This window comes from Geotrypetes seraphini, chromosome 4 (genome assembly GCF_902459505.1).
Source record: "Geotrypetes seraphini chromosome 4, aGeoSer1.1, whole genome shotgun sequence".
Classification (NCBI taxonomy): Eukaryota; Metazoa; Chordata; class Amphibia; order Gymnophiona; family Dermophiidae; genus Geotrypetes; species Geotrypetes seraphini.
This window is the reverse complement of record NC_047087.1, coordinates 245,339,981-245,360,358: the sequence shown is the minus strand read 5'-3', so window position 1 is coordinate 245,360,358 and position 20,378 is coordinate 245,339,981. Positions and strand designations below refer to the sequence as shown.

Below are 20,378 nucleotides of genomic sequence, written 5' to 3'. Positions count from 1 at the left end.
ATCTGCTTCAGAACACCTCGATTTTAATCAAAAACAGGTGTGATGGACTCCTCAGGCCAAGATATATTGGATTCATGTCAGATTTGTGCTGGATGGCCATCTGAGGATTGTCCATGTCCCACATGCTCGGGGGGGGGGGGGCTACCTTAGCCTCCTTAGTTTCCTCTAGTGCCTTGGGGGTGTTAGTTCCCAGATAGTGCGAGGGCCAGGAAAAAGTCCAGGTTCAAGTTGGGAAGCAGCACATGTGCGTCCCCTGAGAAGCACGCCTTGCCACTTTTTCAAAACCATAGAAAGGAGCTCACAAGCATCTGCAGGGGCTGTGTGTATGTCCTGGACAGGAATTCCCCCCCTGAATTCATCAATATATTGACGCTTACATGATTAATAAGGATTGCACAGAACTCTCTGGAATCGTGGCTATGCTGGCACTGGGAGATCCTCCTCTAAGAACATAAGAACATAAGAACTGCCATCTCCGGATCAGACCTTTGGTCCATCAAGTCCGGCGATCCGCGCACGCGGAGGCCCTGCCAGGTGTACCCTGGCGTAATTTATAGTCCATCATATCTTTATATGCCTCTCTTAAGGAGATATGCATCTAGTTTGCTCTTGAAGCCTAGGACGGTCGATTCCGCAATAATCTCCTCTGGGAGGGCATTCCAGGTGTCAACCACTCTCTGAGTGAAGCAGAACTTCCTGACATTAGTCCTGAACCTGTCCCCCCTTAGCTTCATTACATGTCCTCTAGTCCGTGTCAAATTGGACAATGTAAATAATCTTCTCTGCTCTATTTTGTCGATTCCTTTCAGTATTTTGAAGGTCTCGATCATATCCCCACGCAGTCTCCTTTTCTCTAGGGAGAACAATCCTAGTGTTATAAGTCTATCCTCGTATTCCAGTTTCTCCATACCCTTCACCAGTTTTGTTGCTCGTCTCTGCACCCTCTCCAGCAGTTTTATATCCTTCTTTAGGTAGGGAGACCAATGTTGGAATACACTCTAAGAATACAGTGCCATTCACAAGACAGGGTGGTTCAGTCTGAGGAAGATTGGGATGAAGAGGGCTCTATATCAATGCCTTTACTGTCATAGTCAAGATCCTCTGTAACAGGAGATGCTGCTTCATTTTTAGGAGGGCCCGATCCAGATCTGGTGGAGGCCCTTGATCTTGGAGAGGACACAACTGTGCACAGGCTCTTTAAGCCCTCAGCGCTTTTGGAAATGATCACAGAATCCCTACAGTGCTCATTTATGAGCAACACAAAAGCACAAACCACTTGTTTCCCCTTTCATCAAGACATTACAAAAATGCTAACAGACCATTGGGTGGTCCCTGAAGGGCCTCTTTGGTGGCCTGAGCCATGGCAAAGCTCTATCCAAAGGATGCTGCATTGAACCCGCTCTTTGTTCTACTGCCATTGTATTCCTTAGTGGCACAGGTTACCAAGTGTACCTCCCTTGCCAGTGAAGGCGGTGTGGTATTGAAGGATGCCTAGGACCACAGGCTGGATTTTGTTAATAAGAAACTCTTTGAAGCAACAGCCTCAGGTTTAAAAGCAGCTGCAGGGGTGTCTTTAGTGACCTGTGCTTTTCACTCCTAAGTTTACGCCGTGATCCGGAGGCAATGACTGGAAGGGATCGCCAGTTTCTAATGTTGGGAATGGATTATGTAGCTGATGCTCTATATGATCTTTTCAGTGTCGTAAGCGAAATGTTTGCTTATTCCATTTCTGCACATAGGATGCTATGGATAGACAGTGGACAGGGAACTCCTCTTCTGAGGCAACCTTGAGTAAATTACCATTTAAAGGACATTTCCTCTTTGGGAAAGGTCTGGATGATTTTATGGCTAGTGTGCAGGATTACAAGCCAAAGACCTTACTGGACAGCAGACCTCGAACCTTTAGGGGGTCAGGGCGCAGTAATTTTTGGACCTAAAGAAAGTATTGCTAGTTCTTGGGAGGGCCTTGGGCCAGAGATCATTTCAAAACTTGAGACAAAGATTTAGAGGGGCCAGGTTCCCCCATTCTTCCGGATCCCATGCTACAACAGCTCCCAAGGAGCAGTTATGATGCCAAGCCATCAGCCAAACCTCCACGCATTGAAGGGAGGTTATCAGCCTATTGGGAAGTGTGGGCAGAGATTACTACAGACCACTGGATACTGGACATTATACAGAAAATACACACACTTACTAATTTAATAGTATTTATTTATTGTTGGGTATATGGTTTATATCTTCAGGGGACCTCAACCTTTCTCAAGGGTGACAGGTCAAAAGCGCGCGACGACAAAAGGGCGCCGACAACCCAGCACAGACAACTGAGTACAAGGCGGAAGCGCGCCGAAGAAAAACAGTATTTTAAAGGGCTCCGACAGGGGGTGTTGGAGGGGAACCCCCCCACTTTACTTAACAGAGATCGCGCCGGCATTGGGGGTTTGGGAGGATGTAACCCCCCACATTATACTGAAAACTTCACTTTTTCCCTAAAAAAGAGGGAAAAAGTTAAGTTTCCAGTAAATGAAGGGGGTTACAATCCCCTAAACCCCCCACAACGCCGGCGCGATCTCTGTTAAGTAAAGTGGGGGGGTTCCCCACCAACACCCCCCGTCGGAGCCCCTTAAAATACTGCTTTTCTTCGGCGCGCTTCTGCCTTGCGCTCAATTGTCTGCGCTGGGTTGTCGGCGCGCCTTTATCGACGCGCGCTTTTGTCTATGAACCTTCTCAAGTACTGATTGAGGGCAGTCCTTTATAGAATGGCAGGGCAAATATGTGCTGCTGTTTTCCCTCCCCTCCTCCGCCTCCTGTTGGCTCTGAGATTCTTGGAGAGTGCAGGAGATGACATGCTTTCAGAATGCACAGAAGCTCAAGGCCCTATACCAGCCCAACATGGAGGATCGCTGGCAGCTTGTTCAGCGCAGGTAACTGTTTTGTCAGTTGCGTGGGGGGGTCCCAATGTATGATGGCAGCATCGGTCATCTTGGGGGAGGGGTGGTGAAAGAACAGCAGCGTGCTGGTAAATGCGATGCCATTTGCAGGGAGTAGGGGGCAGCAGCGCACTGATTGTCAGAAGGGAGGGGACAGGTGACAGCAGCATGCCAGTCACTGGGGGGAATTGAATATAAACTAAGACTCATTTTTGGGTCATTTTTTTGACCCAAAATTCTCAGTTTATATTCGAGTATATACGGTATTCTTTGAGCGAAAAAATATTTTTTCCTATTTGTTTTAACAAGCTCATAATTGGGGGGAAAAAAGTTAATTGGCCGATAGCACCTACTTGAGTCTAAAAAAAAAAAAGTCAGTGCCTATCCCATGGTGCTTAGCAACGCCTAATATCTAAGAGGTATGTTTTGGGGCGAAGACAGACATAGGCACTGCTAGGTGCAATTCTCTAAAGAATTTATCCTTCAATGTAGGCCCGTAAAACACTGGCCTACCTTACTGGTGCCTACGTTACTGCGATTCTGTAAACAGCACCTAACTGTGATTGACACGCGACCAGCACCATTTTTGTAGGCGCAATTTACTGAATCTGGCCCAAAATGTCCCATCCCATTTACAAAGCAACCAAAATATTATATTTTCTGACTGTTTTCATATGCATACCAACATACTGTCAGAAGCATGGTTCATTGCAAAAAAGCTCAACAGTTAAACCTTTCAAACTACTCCAAACACTTCAAATCTATAAATTAGGAATTTTTCTAAGACTTGAAATTCAGTTTAAAATTGCATTACTGATTCAGAGAAGTTCATAAGCTAGCTTGAATATGATGGAGAACAAACTCATATCAAGTAGATTTTATTACCAGACCTCAAACACCCAAGGCACTACTTAGTTTTATGTGCCTTTACTGGGGTGATGTGTTCATCATCCATCTTGGTAAAGTGACGTATGCAAATTGATTTTTAAATTATTTTTAACAGGCTTTATAAAATTTTAAAGTGCTTATACTGCTGTAAAGGAAAGGCATTTATCTTTATGCCCAATGGCTACCCAACCATTTCACTCTTGTTTTCATCAGGGACTTTGCCTCCTTAAATACATGCACCAATTTTCTGGTGGGAAAACCTCTTCCTGCACAAAATATAGCAAGCACGAAAGTCTGCCCCATGATCTCTTTGTATTTAAACATTTCACCAAACTTTTGAAGAACATTTTAACATGAAACAATTTTTATTGGTGAATGGTAACAATACAGATATCACAATTTCCAAAAAAATGGAATAAAATTTCAGTATAATTCACCAACTAAAGTTTATCTTTCCCTTTTGTACATATAAAATTTGCTATATTTCCTCCCAAATCAATTTTCCCTTCCATTCCACATTGATAATAAGCAAAGCCCTTCAAAAGCAAATAACCCAAGTATAGCTCATAGAAGCATGATAGCAGATAAAGGCCAAATGGCCCATCTAGTCTGCCCATCTGCAGTAACCATTATCTCTTTCTCCAAGAGATCCCACGTGCCTATCCCAGGATCTCTTCAATTCAGACACAGTCTCTTTCTCCACCATCTCTTCCGGGAGACTGCTCCATGCATCTACCACCCTTTTCTGTAAAAAATGTATTTCCTTAGATTACTCCGGAGCCTATCGCCTCTTAACTTTATTCTATGCCCTCTCATTCCAGAGCTTCCTTTCAAATGAAAGAGACTCAACTCATGTGCATATACATTAAGTAGATATTTAAATATCTCTATCGTATCTTCCCTCTCCTATCGTTCCTCCAAAGTATACAGATTGAGATCTTTAAGTCTGTCCCCATACGCCTTATGATGAAGACCACATACCATTTTAGTAAGGGCTTTGTTCTTATAACCTCATGTGAATAGTCTCCAATACTTTGACCCCACCTTATTTGAACCTCCTGTATTTTGAAGACCATTTTAAAAGGAATTCCATTGGATATGTATCCTTTTAATTGCATAAATTGCTTCTCTAAAAATTTCCTATTCTCTATGATTATTCCATGATGCTTAAACTTTAATCCACATTGCAAGTAGGTATTTTCAAAGTAGGTTTATCTTGGAGGAGAAAACTGTGTATCATTCTGGATTTTCAAAGCTATGCCCATAATTTTGGATGGAGAGAGTGTCTCCAGAGAAAGCAGATGCAAATTTCTGCAGATCCTTTTCCTACAGCAGTTGGGAAAATGCAAGTACAATATAATCTCGTTATAACAGACTTCAAGGGACCTGGAAAAATGGTCCATTATATCCAGAGTTGCATTTTTTTAAAACTTTATTTAGGTCAACTTGAAACAGCGTTCAATCAGTGAACAACAGTCACTGCACAACCATATCAGCAACATCAAGAACAAAACTCAGCAAAACATTGGTATGGCACGAAGTGATTTCAGAACCAGAACAGTAAAAGATGTTCTAAAGCATTATGTCGTACTATACTGGAAAGAAAAATGCTTTGCATTTTCTTCTGGGCTACATTTTATACTGTATCACTGGCATGCCACGCACCTTGGAGGCAGAGCCTGCATGTCCATTATAGCTGAAGAAAATTACAGCTAAAAGTGTCTCTCGGGACCAAAATAGTTGTCCGTTATATCCGAAAGTCCGTTATATGCGAGTCCACTATATCCAATGATTTTCTGTATGTTTATAATGGCGCTTGGCCGGGACCAGCAGACCTCGTCCGCTATAGGCGAGGTTCTGTTATAAGAAAATCGGTTATATCGAGATTATACTGTATGTGTATACTTTCCCTGGAGCATGTATTTTGTAACATAGGTAGAAAGTACCAGTGAACTTTTAACAATGTGGATAGTTTGGAAATTGCCTCCTTTGTTACATATTCTTCATTTCTGTGTTGCAGTTTATTTCAACACTATAAGCTGTATCAATTTCTTTTCTACTGTCCAAGAAGTGAAGTGGTACTAGGAGCTGAAGTAAGTAAACCATACGGATAAAATTAACAAAGCGAGAAATTCATGACTTTCTTGTATCTGTATTAAAAAGCACTTATCCAGCTTGCAGGAATTGCTATGCAGATAAGTGCCCTATCTGACAATTTTCAGTCACACTGGTTGGATAGTGCTACTTAGACTGCTCTGGATAGGGCTGGGTGAAGGATGAGTTGTCTGCCTAACTCTAGAGATAGTTAGCAATATTCACTTGCTATTTGTATAGCAGTGTCCTGCAAACTTTCTCGTGCAGCAGCACACTAAATGTAGTGGTCGCCGGCTTGAGGCATCTGGAAGTGCACGGATGTCACTATGATGACATCATGTACATGGTTACGAGTCAAAATCGCATGAGACAATTGCGCGCGGACAATGCCGGGAAGACAATAGCACACAGGACGTCAGCATGTTGGATTGAAACACTATTTTAAAGCACTCTGAGGGTGTTGTTTACTTAGAACTGTTGGCACTCCCATGGGGGGTGGACGGTGGACGGGAACACCCCCCCCACACACACACACAGGGAAAAAACAGGGAAAAAGGCTGTTTCTTCTATAATGGGGGGTTCCTCCCCCAACACCCCCACAACGGGCGCGCCAACAGTTCTAAGTAAAGTGGAGTGGTTCCCCCCCTACACACCCCCTTGGAGCGCTTTAAAATAGTGTTTCAATCCAGCGCGCTGACGTCCTGCGCACGCTTGCCCAGCATTGTTCGCGTGCGATTATCTCGCACGGTTTCGTCTTTGTACCCATGTGCATACATGACATCACAAGCAAGAATACACTTCAAATTCTACTGTCTACTTTTCAAAGCTATTAATGGAGAAAGCCCATCCTACTGGAACAACCAACTATCTCAGTCCACCTCAACCAGACACAGGAGAACCCACTCACTATTCACACACCCACCAAACAAAAATGTTAAACGAAGAAAACTATATGACAATCTAATGGCCTCCAAAGCAGCAAAACTAGACAGACAAATCATCAATCTGCTGTCCTCGACCACAGACTACAAACCTTCAAAAAAGAAACAAAACCCTACTCTTCAAAAAATACATAAAACCTATCTAACACAACCAGTTCCTTCCCAATCTCCATCCACTACCCCTTTCAAATCTAAAATGTTTCTAATTACCCAACATGTATCGCCTCAAGTTCCTGACAATTCTTATATAACTCCTATGTAATTCCTATGACAATTCTTATGTAAAGTTACAATTCTTGTAACTCCTGATAAATCTTATGTAATCTGCCTTGAACCGCAAGGTATTGGCGGAATAGAAATCACTAATGTAATGTAATGTCTTCATAAGTGTGAAAGCCCTCCAGAGGACCCTGAGGCGCCAGTGGGGGTGTCAGCAGGGAAGAGAGCTAGAGAGAAGCAGAGGCGCCGACGCCAGCTGATTGCCTACAGGATGTATCTCTCGCCGTGAGAGGCACGTCCTGTAGGCTGTCAGCCAGCGCCTCTCCAGTGTGCCGTGGCACACCTGAAATCTCAGGAGACACATAGTTTGTGATACACTGCTGTATAGCTATGAGATTAATGTAGGCTAGCAAAAATGCTGTTCTAATTAAACCTGTACTAAATATCTTATTTTACTGTTTGGCTGACTACAAATACCAAATAATAAGCATTGAGCTTTAACATAACAAATAATAAAAGAAGCAATTTGAAATCAGAGATCAAGTGTTTATTTCAGTAAATTCCGTAAATTCCCAGATTATTTGTATTCAAATTTAAATCACTACGAGAATATAAATAATGTATTTAGGGCAGAATTGAATACAAATATTTGGTGCAGCCCTAGTTCTAATTTAAACCACAAAGCTATATGAATAGCGGTTGAATATCATTGCTATTCAGTTAGCCAGTGGTGGTTACTGTTATTTAGATGTATTCAGTGCTGCAGGCTAACTGGATAGTAACACTGAATATATGGAATACTGTATACTTAAATGCTGCTGCCAGCATTTAACATAAGTGCTGACTGCAGTTATGTAGGATGTTTTAATTAAATTTTCTAAATAAAGTTAGAATAAACATTGGCGTGGAGGTCACAGAAATCGTGGGTATATAAAGAAACAGGAATTCTTGTATTAATCAAATTACAAGATTAATCACAAGAGTAAAGTATCTCCTGCAACTTTTACAAAATGAGTTGAAAAAAAATCAGCTCATTTCCTTCTCAGTTTTATGATTATTATTATTATGACTAGTGGCATTTGCATAGTATCACCAGGTGTATGCAGTGCTTTACAGACACATATGGTAGACAGTCTCTGCTTCTTGAAGTTTACAGCTTAATAGTGACAGGCAAGTAAAAGACAATACGACTGAGGTGGAGATCTGAATTAAAACAGTGGGTTCAGCTGCAAAGTGGGAAGCCTCTCGAGAGTCACTGAGCTAAAATAGTGATTGGAGCCCAAACAGTGGATAGAGTCCAGCTGAAGAGGATGACTGTCCTACCAAATTAGGTGACTCCAACAAGAAAATCTTTGGCCATACACAAACTATTTTTGGTGCCCCAAGCTATGCATGCTTAAATAGCCTACAGATTTTAGACCTGTATAATGTTATGTAATTTAATATAATGCAGTAAAGGATCCTCTGCATCTTAGACATTCCTGCAGATCTTTCTTTAGAATAAAATACTATTCAAATTCTACTGCCTGCCATTTAAAACCATAAACCTGAACAACCGCCTCATCCAAACTATATCAACTAGACATAGGAAAACCCACACTCCATTCACGGCACACTCCTATCAAAGAAGCCAAACGGAAAAAACTATATGATGGCGTCCTAGCCACACAAGCAGCAAAACTCGACAACCAAATCTCCATTCTACTGATTATGACCCCAGACTACAAAATATTCAGAAAAGAAATAAAGACCATACTTTTCAAGAAATTCCTGCAAGCAACTTAATACCGCTAGCTCCTTCCCACTCCCAATACCACTTCCCAATCCCTTCCCAATTCCCCAAAGCAACCTCATCCACTCCTTATCTCCTCTAGAAATTACCAGATATCATCTTGTAATATGTTTTTTGTAATTTTTTTGTAATCCGCCTTGAACTACAAGGCAGTGGCAGAATAGAAATCTCTAATGTAATGTAATAGAAACATAAGAGGGATGTCTACAATGGACAAATGGTTTTATTTCAGAAAAGGTAGCTGTTCTTCAAGTGCTGGTGATTTTCATAGTTAATAAAGCAGAGGTAAGCAACCATGGTCTGGAGGACCATAAGCCAGTTCGGTTTTCAATATTTCCACAATGAATATGCATAAGATCTATTTGCTTACAATGGAAGCAGTACATGTAAATCAATCTCATGCATATTCACAGAAGAAATCCGGGGGGGGGGGGGGGCGAGAAGCATGGTTTTCCTATTAGCTTTTAAATCAATTCTCCACAAAACCCCAGTCTTTATTGAACGAGTTTTAACACCTTATACTTCTGTTCACTCACTTGGATGTGATAACCAACACTTGCTGGTTATCCCTTCTTTGAAATCTATTAATACCCATAGGCAATACATTTTCTCTGTCGTTGCTCTGCAACTGTGGAATTCCCTCCCAATATATATAAGGGAAGACCTTCTTATAGACAGATTTAAAAGCAAATTGAAATGCTTTCTTTTTAAAGATGCTTTTAATTGCTAATTTGTTCTTTTAAAATTTTATCACAATTTTTAATTTTTATAAGACCTCCACGTGGTCTTTTCTCCCCTATTGTTTTACCCCTTTTCATCTCCTTTACTGTCAAATATTGTAGTTCTTCCCCCTTTATTCCTTTTGGATCTCTTGTTTATTGTTTGACTTATGTTAATAATATTGTCTCCCCGTACTGAGAAATGTACCACATGTTTTTTAGATCTGTTCATCGTTTTGTATTATAATGCGATCCATCAAATTTTATTAAAACTTGAAACTTGTTGGGAGATTAGGATTGAAATTGTTGTGGGGGTCAGGACCTGCTCAGAAACCCTTATGCAAGTCCATGCTGATATTCTTATGGGGTTTTGGCCGAATATCAGCCAAGACCCACATAAGCTCTGGCAGCTTCCATAGCAAGAAATAACCCAGTAGTCTCGAGACTACAACAGGAACTCACGGCAGCCATTTTGATGATGGCTCTGCATGGGGCAGGAGCATAGGAAGATAGCTCCTGCCCCGTGTCGCCATTAGACCACCAGGTAAGGTCTGGGGTATGTCTGGGGCAGCGTTTCTGAATTTAAAATTCAAGGGGCAATAAAATTGTGAATAACGGAATTCACGATTTGGGAAACTGCGAATCAGGAGGAGGAGCTGTATTTCTCTGTAACTTTGAGTGTCCTCTAGTGTTTGTAATTTTTGACGGATTAAAAAATCAATCCACTTGTACCTGTTCTATACCACTCACATTAAGGGACAATTAACATGACTTAAAGGCCCAAACGCAGCTTGTTATCCTCCTCCCTATAATTTGATATCCAAAAAGAACACTTACTATAAAGAAGCTTGCTTTTTCCTTGAAGTGATTCAAAAATAGATGTGAAGATATTTGAAGAATTTTTTTGCAGAAGTTTTCATTTTGTAGAACTAGAGATATTTTTATTTTTAATATAATAGCTCATCTGTTTCTTTTCTAGTGCAGAAGTTAACTGTAAAACGATGTCCACATTTTACAAATCGTGTAAAAAATTGTTTTTTTTCTCTTTCTCTCTCTCCCTTTCTAAGGAAATAACTTTATAATTAAAGGAAGGGCACTGATCTTTAAAGCAGGATTAACATTTCCTCTCTTTGTTGCATTTATGTTGCTGTCTTATACTCCAATGTTGGACAACCAAAAATAGATACACTTAAGTGAGCAAATGTGGGAAAGCAGACATAAACTCAGTCACCAAGAGAGGAAGCCAAAAATAGTCTTATTTGGTGCATTTTAAATGTAAATAACAAGAAAATTTACAAGAGCAGAATAGGACCCTTCAAAACATAAGCATAATTTCCAGCTCAGCTACATTGCGTACAGGTCTGTGGATGATTTTTTATTTTTTTTTTAAATCAGCATTTTAGCCATTATCATAAGGATCTCTTATCCTATATACTTTGCAGTTGCAATATGTGTTAGTAAACCTACAAAAAGTGGTGTGTTGTTTATTTGCTGGCATATTCCAGCCTTGCCCCAGCACCCTATTTGCCTTTTGGATAGTGGAAAGCAATTTTTCAGAGGACTTCTCCATTTACCTGCAGAGAATCCCTTTGAAAACTGTTTTACATTGAAATGGCTTAGAAAAATACTGCTTCTTTGTTTAAAAGTAAAATAATCTTATTATACGGCTGCTTATTCTTCACCAAAGATGTTGAATCAACTAATTGAAATGATTCACCCTTGTGTGTCACACGAAGTCTCAATACACAGTTAATTAGGTAAAGTCTTGAGTCATAGTATAATTGTAGTTATCCATTTTGAAAGATTTGTATAAAAGATATTAACAAAATAGTACATTGTTATACAACTGCTTATTAAAAACCTATCTGGGGGGACACCAGTAGGTGCTAGCGAAGATGGCTGCTCTGTGGGTCATTTGGGCTTCCGGTGGTAGCAAATCCTGTCCTTATGCCTTCGAAGTCTCAAAAGTCAGAACCTGGTACCTCTGTCCCAGCCAACAAGTGCTCTAAATCTGAGCTTACCTCTCCGGTCAGGATGGTGTTGCAGAGGTACTGCCTCGGTGGATTATGGAGGAGTTGTTAAGTATCAAGGACATCATGCATGGATACATTGCGGCTCTGGCAGATTTGAGGAATGAAATGTTGAATATGCAGACACAAATGTGTAGAGCACAGGAAGAGATAGCCTCAGCATCCTGAGCATAAGGGTTCAATTGTGATGCTGCTTTTTGTCACCCTGGGAAAGTCCCGAATCCTGGACTGTCACAGCTTCAAAACAGAAATTGTGAGCACAACATGACAAGATAGAGAACTTTTATTTATAAGCAGAGCTGCTTATGGATGAAGGGTAAAATTTTTAAATAAACATGCATATTCAATAGTGGCAAATAATAAATCCATGACTACAGTAAAAGTACCTTGCAATTGTTGGCCGGATGGATGGGTGCCAAGCCTGCCCGTCTGGCAGGCCAGCCAATCCAGGAATGGGGCTGGATTGGCCCAGGCGGCTCAAACCCTGCCCACAGGTGGGACCTGAGGCACCTGGGCCAACCAGAATAGGCCCAAGATCCTTAGGCTCCACCTTTGGGCTGGGCCTTAGGCACAGGGACCCGTCCCGGCAATCGTAGGGGGGGTGCGTCGAGGGCAGGAGGGCCTGGGATCCCTCTTGCCTGTATTTTAGTGGGGGTGGGGGTTAGAGGGTGTCCCCTGGCCAGGAGGGCTTGGGCTCCCTCCTGCCCGGATCATGTGGGGGGGGAGGGGGATTGGAGGTCGCCAGGCCAGGAGTGCTTGGGCTCCCTCCTGGCCCCATCGGACTCGGCCGGGGGGGGGGGGGGAGGTTGGACTCCCTGTTGCCCCGAATGTAATCGGGGGTTCGGGGGTGCCACGGGGGCAGGAGGGTTTGGGCTCCCTCCTGTCCTGATCGTTGGGGGGGGGGAGTGGATTGCGGCAGGGGAGATGAGCCATCTCTTCTGCCGGGATCATTGCTGTAGGGGGTAGGCAGGTTGCTGGGGCCGCTGAGCTGATCGCAGCAGCCTCGATCAGCTCAGCGGCCCCTTTTCGGCACTCATACCTGATTTGACTTGGTCTAAGTCAAAATGTATAAGTGCCGACTAGGCAACCTGTCAAAATCTTTGGTTATACGTGTTGTACGCCTAGATGTAGGTCGGCCCACCTCCCGCCCACCGCCTGCCCTTTCCCCTCCTCTAAAAATGCCTTTTTTCTCTCTGTGCGTTTAGAGGCAGGGGAAAGGCCTAAGCTGGTTTTAGATACATCTAAAACCAGCTTTGATTATGGGTACTTGGATGATCAGGCTTTTTGATCGTCCAAGTACACATTTAGGCCACCTTTTAGATGTATTTTTTTTTTAATTATTTTATAACTTAGTTGCATCTATATATATGAAACCTCATTTTTATATAGAATGTACAGATTGGAAGTCAATAATAGTCTTGAAAAAAGAGGCTGGGGGTAATAATACCCCACAAACAGAACAAAAAACTCCCACCAGAAATATTTAGAGCTACCAAACATACAGCTGCCTGAGCAGTCCTGCTTTCATAGCAAAACAAAAGAAAAAGCCTCAGTTATTTAGGTGATGGTAACCCTCACCACCATCCATCCATCATAGGCAGAAAAATCTTTCGTTGCTATAAGTAGGCACCCTCTACAAAATATACTTATGTTTAGTTTCAAAACGAGGAACAACGCGTTTTCAATCTGCGCACAAAAAAGTAGCACATGAAATTGTCACAAGCCAGCCTATGATCGTTTCGTAGCATAGATGCTACTTCCTCAGGGCCATCCTCATGCAAATAGCACCATAACCTTCAAAAAAAAGACTACACTTCCCCCTCTGTATTCGTGGTGGTTAGGGGCAGAGCCGGCCCATGAATATTAAAAATCCGTGAATAATATTCGGACCGATTCTGCCCCTAACCCCCGCTTCCCCCCGGCTATTTTAAGCCCTGAAAGCCCCCCCCCCCCCTTAAGTCTTACCTGGTGGTCTAGCGAGTTTTCAGGCAGGTGCGATCTTCCCACGCTCCTGCCCCATGCAGATCGCTCACAGGAAATGGTTACCTTGAGCTCCCGTAATCTCTCGAGCCATTTCCTGTGAGCAATCTGCACGGGGCAGGAGCGTGTGAAGATTGCTCCTGCCCCGAAAACCCACTAAACCACCAGGTAAGGCTTAAGGGGGGCTTCCAGGACTTAAAATAGCCTGAAAAATGAAAAAGCATTTTTTGGGTTAAAACCGCGAATCCGTAGATATGGAATTCGCTAATATGGAGGGGGCAGTGTCTATTCAAGTCCACAGTCTATACACTGTAAAAAGCACGCCAAAGCAGCAATACAGACTCGCAGTTCAATGTGAAAATCCTCTGTATTTCATGAAGACTCTCTAAACATGGCATTTTAGTGTTGGGAGCAGAATCCATCAGGACTAAACAGCCTACTGATTGGATCCACACAAAACAATCTTAGTCAATGAAAGCAAAAATGGGTGGAGAAACCACTGTGTTTAGTACAGCCAAGCTAAATTAATCAAACTCATTCATAAGCTGAAAAAGATTGGGGGGGGAAAGGAGACCAAACTCTCACAGAACTTTCAAGGGAACTTGCAAGCTAGAAAACTACAGAGCCAGTCGATACTGACATTTAAACCATCAGGTTGAACAGACTTCAGCGTAAAGATCCATTTCTGTTCTCTCCTTTGTAGCTGTAACTGTCTGTCCCTTCCCTCTGAGTGGCTGGAATGTGATCAAGCACCACTCAGCGCAATTGAGAAAAAGTGTGAGCATAAGCTGAGCAGTGTTGAACTAGAGGTGCATTTTCCACAATTCTCTTTAATGCATTTCTGTGTTCATTCAGGCGTACCTTCAGAGATCTAGATGTCTGACCCACATAAACTTTTTGACATGGACAGACAAGGCAGTACATTACATACTCTGAATCACAAGTAGTGACATGCCTCAGAGGGTATTTTTCTGATCCATTGGATTAATAAATTCAGTGCACTGTAGCATAATCTCACAATTCAGGTACCTTCCACAGGAGCGGAGCACGTTGTCCTACCCTTGCCAGATTTAACTGCTCATCTCTCAAAACTGTGGGACTTAGCTGCTCCTTTAGATTGATACCCCTATTGAAAGCAAACCATAGTTGATGATCAGCAAATGTAGGAGAGGTGGTCAAAATGTTCCAATGCTTATGTATAATCCTATAGAGATGGTGGGCTTTGGAATCATAACTCAATACACTTGTCACAGCTTGAGTCTCTGATCGAGGAGCAGAGTCCCAACAATAGATAATCTCAGTTAGCAAACAATGTCCCCTTATAAGCTTTCTGAATCACATCATTGGGGTATCTTCTATTAGCAAATCTCTCAGAAAGGATTTTGGCTTGAGAAATAAATTCTTCCTTAGTGGAGCAGATTGTTTTCATTCACAGATAATTTCATGTGCTACTTTTTTGTGTGTGGATTGGAAACGCGTTGTTTTGAATCTAAACAATTATATTTTGTAGAGGGTATCTACTTATAGCAACAAAAGTTTTTTTCTGCCTATAATGGATGGATGGTGGTGAGGGTTACCCCCACCTATATAACTGAGGCTTTTTCTTTCGTTTTGCTATGAAAGCAGCACTACTCTGGCAGCTGGTGTGTTTGGTAGTTCTAAATATTTCTGGTGGCAGATTGGAAGTCAAACATCCATGTTGGGGACAGGGTTTTGATTGTATCTCCCCTCCCCAAGGAGTTGTAGTTTCATCTAAACTTGTATAAGGACTGAGGTGGTCCCATAGTACAGCAGTAGGCAGGAAGTGATGCACATATGTAGTGAGCCCTTCTCAAAAGCTCTTGATGAATCCAACTGGAGAAGCATTCCTGGGCCAGGCATCACCCATGCTGTGAGGACTTATATTCTGCCGTCCACAAGGAATACTTAATATGGATAACTAACTTAGCTAATTTGCCAGCTGAAGCATGCAGAATTGATAAGTCCTTTTTCTAAGAATTAGAAAAGTCCTGCATTAGAGTATGTATGATCTGTGGTAGTTTAAATGTATCAGTGATTTTAATATTTTGAGTCAAAATTCTTTATTACTGCTGCTGTTGGGCTACTAGGTATACAAAATACAGTTAGCTTTTTTATTAGAACTAGACTATGACAGAATGTGTAAATTTTTTTTAGTCAATAAGATGTTCCTTGATCATAAAACAAGAATAAACCCTGGTTTACCAAAGGTAACTCAGTTGCACAGCATAAAATTATTATCTTTTATCACTTAAACTATTAGGAGATGTGTTTCATCTCCCTTATCACAGTAGATGAGTCACTGGCAATTTTAGATCCTGAACAGTATTTAGATGAGGGTTTTTCTTTTTTATGTTTTTGAAAATAATATATAAGAATATCAAGTGATTTGTAAGAATTTCTGATTAAATATTGTACACTTGTTGTAAGATATGAAAATGAATAAAGATTAAAAAATATATATATATGTTCCTCCATCCTTTCTTGGAGGGGGGGAAATAATTCTGAAAATGTAATGAGACAGGACCAAATTTGTTGTGGGAGTAAACCAGTAAAAAGACAATTTGGATTTGAAAATGGGCTACACTACACTTGGGATTCCAAAGAAATAAGCCTCCCCCCCCCCCCCCCTTTAACTGAGTTCAAGTTCCACTGCAGCTTCTTCTGACTCCATTGGCCCAGGTATAAAATAAGATATAAACAATGTTGATTGTAACCACAGAAATACCATCCCCTTTCCCTATGTTATATATGCATATTTGCACTGCTAGGCTAGTATTCTATAAAAGAAAATAGGTGCCTCACCTAGGAAGAGATACCTCTTCATAGAATTGTCCTTTATGGTTGCTAAAATCTAGGCAGTCAAATTTTGCCTTGCTAGGTTGTGCTGAACATTCTTAAAATAATCAATTAATTTTAAACGGCTAGATTTGTCACCCAGCAGCTTTTTGAAAATCAGCCTCAGTTTGTAGTCTAGCCATGTACAATATTTACCTCTTTTTCTATTGAGAATATCAACCATGTTCCAAGTTAAAGCAACATCATGATGGTGGTTTTTCATGATGCACGTCTCTCAAGGGGCCCTTTTTGCCTTTCTTTTTGCAGTTATATAGGACTTAGGGTTATTAGGAAGGCTGCAGTTCTTCCATTTTATAGAGTGCATTGCTATCATTTGTTCAAAATGTAATGAGTCTGCTTGCTTTTGCAGGCAGCTGAAAGCATAGCTCTTCCAGCAGTCTTTATTCCAGAATATAACATGGTTCTTGAAAACTGCTATTTACCAGTGATTCAGTTCCATTTGATATTGTTTAATGCATTTAGGGACCCATTTACTAAGCTGTGTTTGGTGCTAATGTGCACCTAACACAGCAGAATGGCCTAATGTTGGAAGCAATAAAGCATTCTGCATGCACTAAGCATATGGTTTTTAATTTTTTTTGGGGGGGAAGGAACTTGTCAGGGGCAGAGAATGGGCAGGGAAGCACCATTCAACTAGCACACTGACATTAACGTGTGCTAACTGAATAGAAACATAGAAGATGATGGCAGAAAAGGGCCATAGCCCATCAAGTCTGCCCACTCTAACGACCCCACCCCCTTGAATTTACCCTCTAGAGATACTACATGTGTATCCCATTTCTGTTTTTACCCCCTAGAGATCCCACATGTGTATCCCATTTCCTTTTAAAATCTGGCACGCTGCTGGCCTGAATCACCTGAAGTGGAAGTTCATTCCAACGATTGACCACCCTTTCGGTGAAGAAGAACTTCCTGGTGTCGCCATGAAATTTCCCACCTCTGATTTTCAGCGGATGCCCCCTTGTGGCCGAGGGACCCTTAAGAAAGAAGATATCATCCTCCACCTCAATACGACCCGTGATATAGTTAAACATCTCTATCATGTCTCCTCTCTCTCTACGTTCCTCGAGTGAGTATAGCTGCAACTTATTCAGCCTTTCCTCATAAGGGAGGTCTTTGAGTCCCGAGACCATCCTGGTGGCCATTCGTTGAACCGACTCAACTCTCAGCACATCTTTTTGGTAATGTGGCCTCCAGAATTGTACACAATACTCCAGATGAGGCCTCACCATGGATCTGTACAACGGCATTATAACTTCGGGCTTCCGGCTGATAAAACTTCTACGGATACAACCCATCATTTGTCTTGCCTTTGATGAAGCCTTCTCCACTTGATTGGCAGTCTTCATGTCTTCGCTAATGATCACCACCAAATCACGTTCCGCCTTGGTCCTAACTAAGGTCTCACCATTAAGTGTGTAAGTTTTGCATGGATTCCTGCTGCCAAGGTGCATGACCTTACATTTTCTAGCATTGAAGTTTAGCTGCCAAGTCGAGGACCAGTGTTCCAATAGAAGTAGGTCCTGCGTCATACTGTCTGGTAAAGTGTTCTCACTTACTATGTTGCATAGTTTGGAGTCATCGGCGAATAATGTGATTTTACCCTGAAGCCCCTGAGTCAGATCTCCCACAAATATGTTGAAGAGGATCGGGCCCAAGACCAAGCCCTGAGGCACTCCACTGATCACCTCTGATGTTTTTGAAGGGGCACCATTCACCACCACTCTCTGAAGTCTACCGTTTAGCCAATCACTGACCCATGTGTAGAAGCCCTTAGCCTTCTGAATAGGAGGCAGTACGTGATCTCCTGTAAACTTATTTTTTTTAATGGCCACACACTATCGTAATGCTTCTTGCTAAAAGTCCCCACCGACATTTAATCTAAGTTTTGCCTATATGAAAAACGTATATGTGTGTGTGTGTGTATATATATATATATATATATATATATATATATATATATATATATATATATATATATATAAATAAATTTAAGACACTGAAATAGATGTTCCTTCCCGCCTACAGTCTCCTACAACTCCCTAATCTCTACTGACCTCAACCCTTCCCTACCTGTCTCCAATCCCATTCCAGCCGACAGATCCTGGACCGTTTTTGAGCTTTTTTCCGAATTGCAAGTCTCCAAACTCTGCCTCAAACTAAAAACTTGCAAATGTACCTTGGATCCTTTCCCCTCCTACCTATTCGAGAATATCTCTACACAGGCCATCGCTTCCCTCACCAAACTTATAAATGATGCTCTAACATCGGGCCTTTTCTCCTCCGAAATGGGACATATTGCACTAACCCCTCTACTGAAAAAGACCGACCTTGACCCCTCTATTCCCTCCAATTACCGTCCAATAGTAAATATCCCTCTCCTAACCAAGATGTTAGAATCCATCATATCCACTCAACTCTCATCCTACCTACAAAGATTCTCTATTCTCCTACCCCACCAATTCAGCTTCAGACCCAACTTCAGCACCGAATCCCTATTAGCCTCACTAATCTCTAAGGTACAACAACTTCATTCTCGCAACAAATTCGCTGTACTTCTACAATTCGACCTCTCTGCAGCTTTCAACGTCGTCCATCATGATATCCTAATCTTCCAACTCTCTGAAATAGGCATAAGTTCCACAGTCCTAGACTGGTTCTCGAAATTCCTAAGCTTACGCTCCTACACCGTTAACATAAACGGTTCTTCATCCCCTCCCTGGAAGCCGATACGTGGAGTCCTGCAAGGCTCACCCCTCTCTCCTATCCTTTTCAATATTTACATGTCCTCTTTGAAACTCCTTCATCTATCCCCCCTGGAAACTCTCTACACCTATGCTGATGATATCCTCATCCTTCTTGAGACCGACTCGAACCTCACTAACCTCGCTGAGAACATATCTGCATGTATAATGAACCTTCAATCCTGGGCACATTCTGTACAAATGAAATCGAACGAGTCCAAAACAAAACTACTTTGGCTCAGCCCAATATTAGGTCATTTACCCACCTCCATCCCATTATCTTACGGCTCCACTCTTCAGCTTGAGTTTTCAAGCAAAGTCCTTGGCATCATCATAGACTCCTCTCTCTCCTTCAATGACCACCTCAACTTCTTGGTAAAAAAATGCTTCTTTAGTCTTCATATGCTGAGGAAAGTGAGATCGTACTTTCATCATTCTCACTTTGTCGTCCTTGTTCAATCCACCATCCTCTCTAGACTGGATTATTGCAACTCCATCTATTTAAGCCTAACTAGAAAAAAACTCCATAGACTTCAGCTAATCCAGAACGCCGCGGCCAAGCTTATTTTCGCTAAAGGCAAGTTTGACCACGTCTCCCCACTCCTGTCCAAACTTCACTGGCTCCCAGTTCACTCCAGAGTCCTCTTTAAATGTGCCTGTTTAGCTTTCAAGATCCTACATGGCATCCTCCCTCCCGTTATCCCACTCTTCTGGAACTCCTCTAACCCTAATTCCACTAGATCCTCCCAAAAACTGAAACTATCATTCCCCTCTGCAAAAGGTATATCCCGCGTAGGAAAACTAGGAACATCCCTCCCCTTTAGAACCACAGAACTCTGGAACAACCTCACATCCCCGCTCAGAATTTCAAGCTCCCTCCAATCCTTCCGCAAACACCTAAAAACTTGGCTCTTTTCAAAAATCTAACACCTCCCGCTCTTTGGTACCCTGTCCCTCTTTATCTTCCTAGCTCCACACCCAGAGAGTTGGGTAATGCTTGAAAGAGCTTTACTGAAGACACAGCCATTGAAAACCCCGAGGTAACCTTAAAATCTATCTGGAAGGTGATTCAAGGATTGAATCAAGCAGTGACTAAATCCACTCAAGAAACAGCACTACTTGTAAGTAGAATTGAAGTTTTATCTCAATCTGTGGACTCTATTAAGC

General features: G+C 42.0%; 1 protein-coding gene across 1 annotated transcript in view; it reads left to right on the top strand.

Moving 5' to 3' along the window:
* CABCOCO1 (ciliary associated calcium binding coiled-coil 1) overlaps nt 1-20,378 on the top strand; it is a 166,397-nt gene that overhangs the window by 65,680 nt on the left and 80,339 nt on the right. Inside the window, exon 5 of the mRNA XM_033942110.1 lies at nt 5,836-5,908. Coding sequence (XP_033798001.1) covers nt 5,836-5,908 — 73 coding nt within the window. The remainder of the gene's footprint in view (nt 1-5,835; nt 5,909-20,378) is intronic.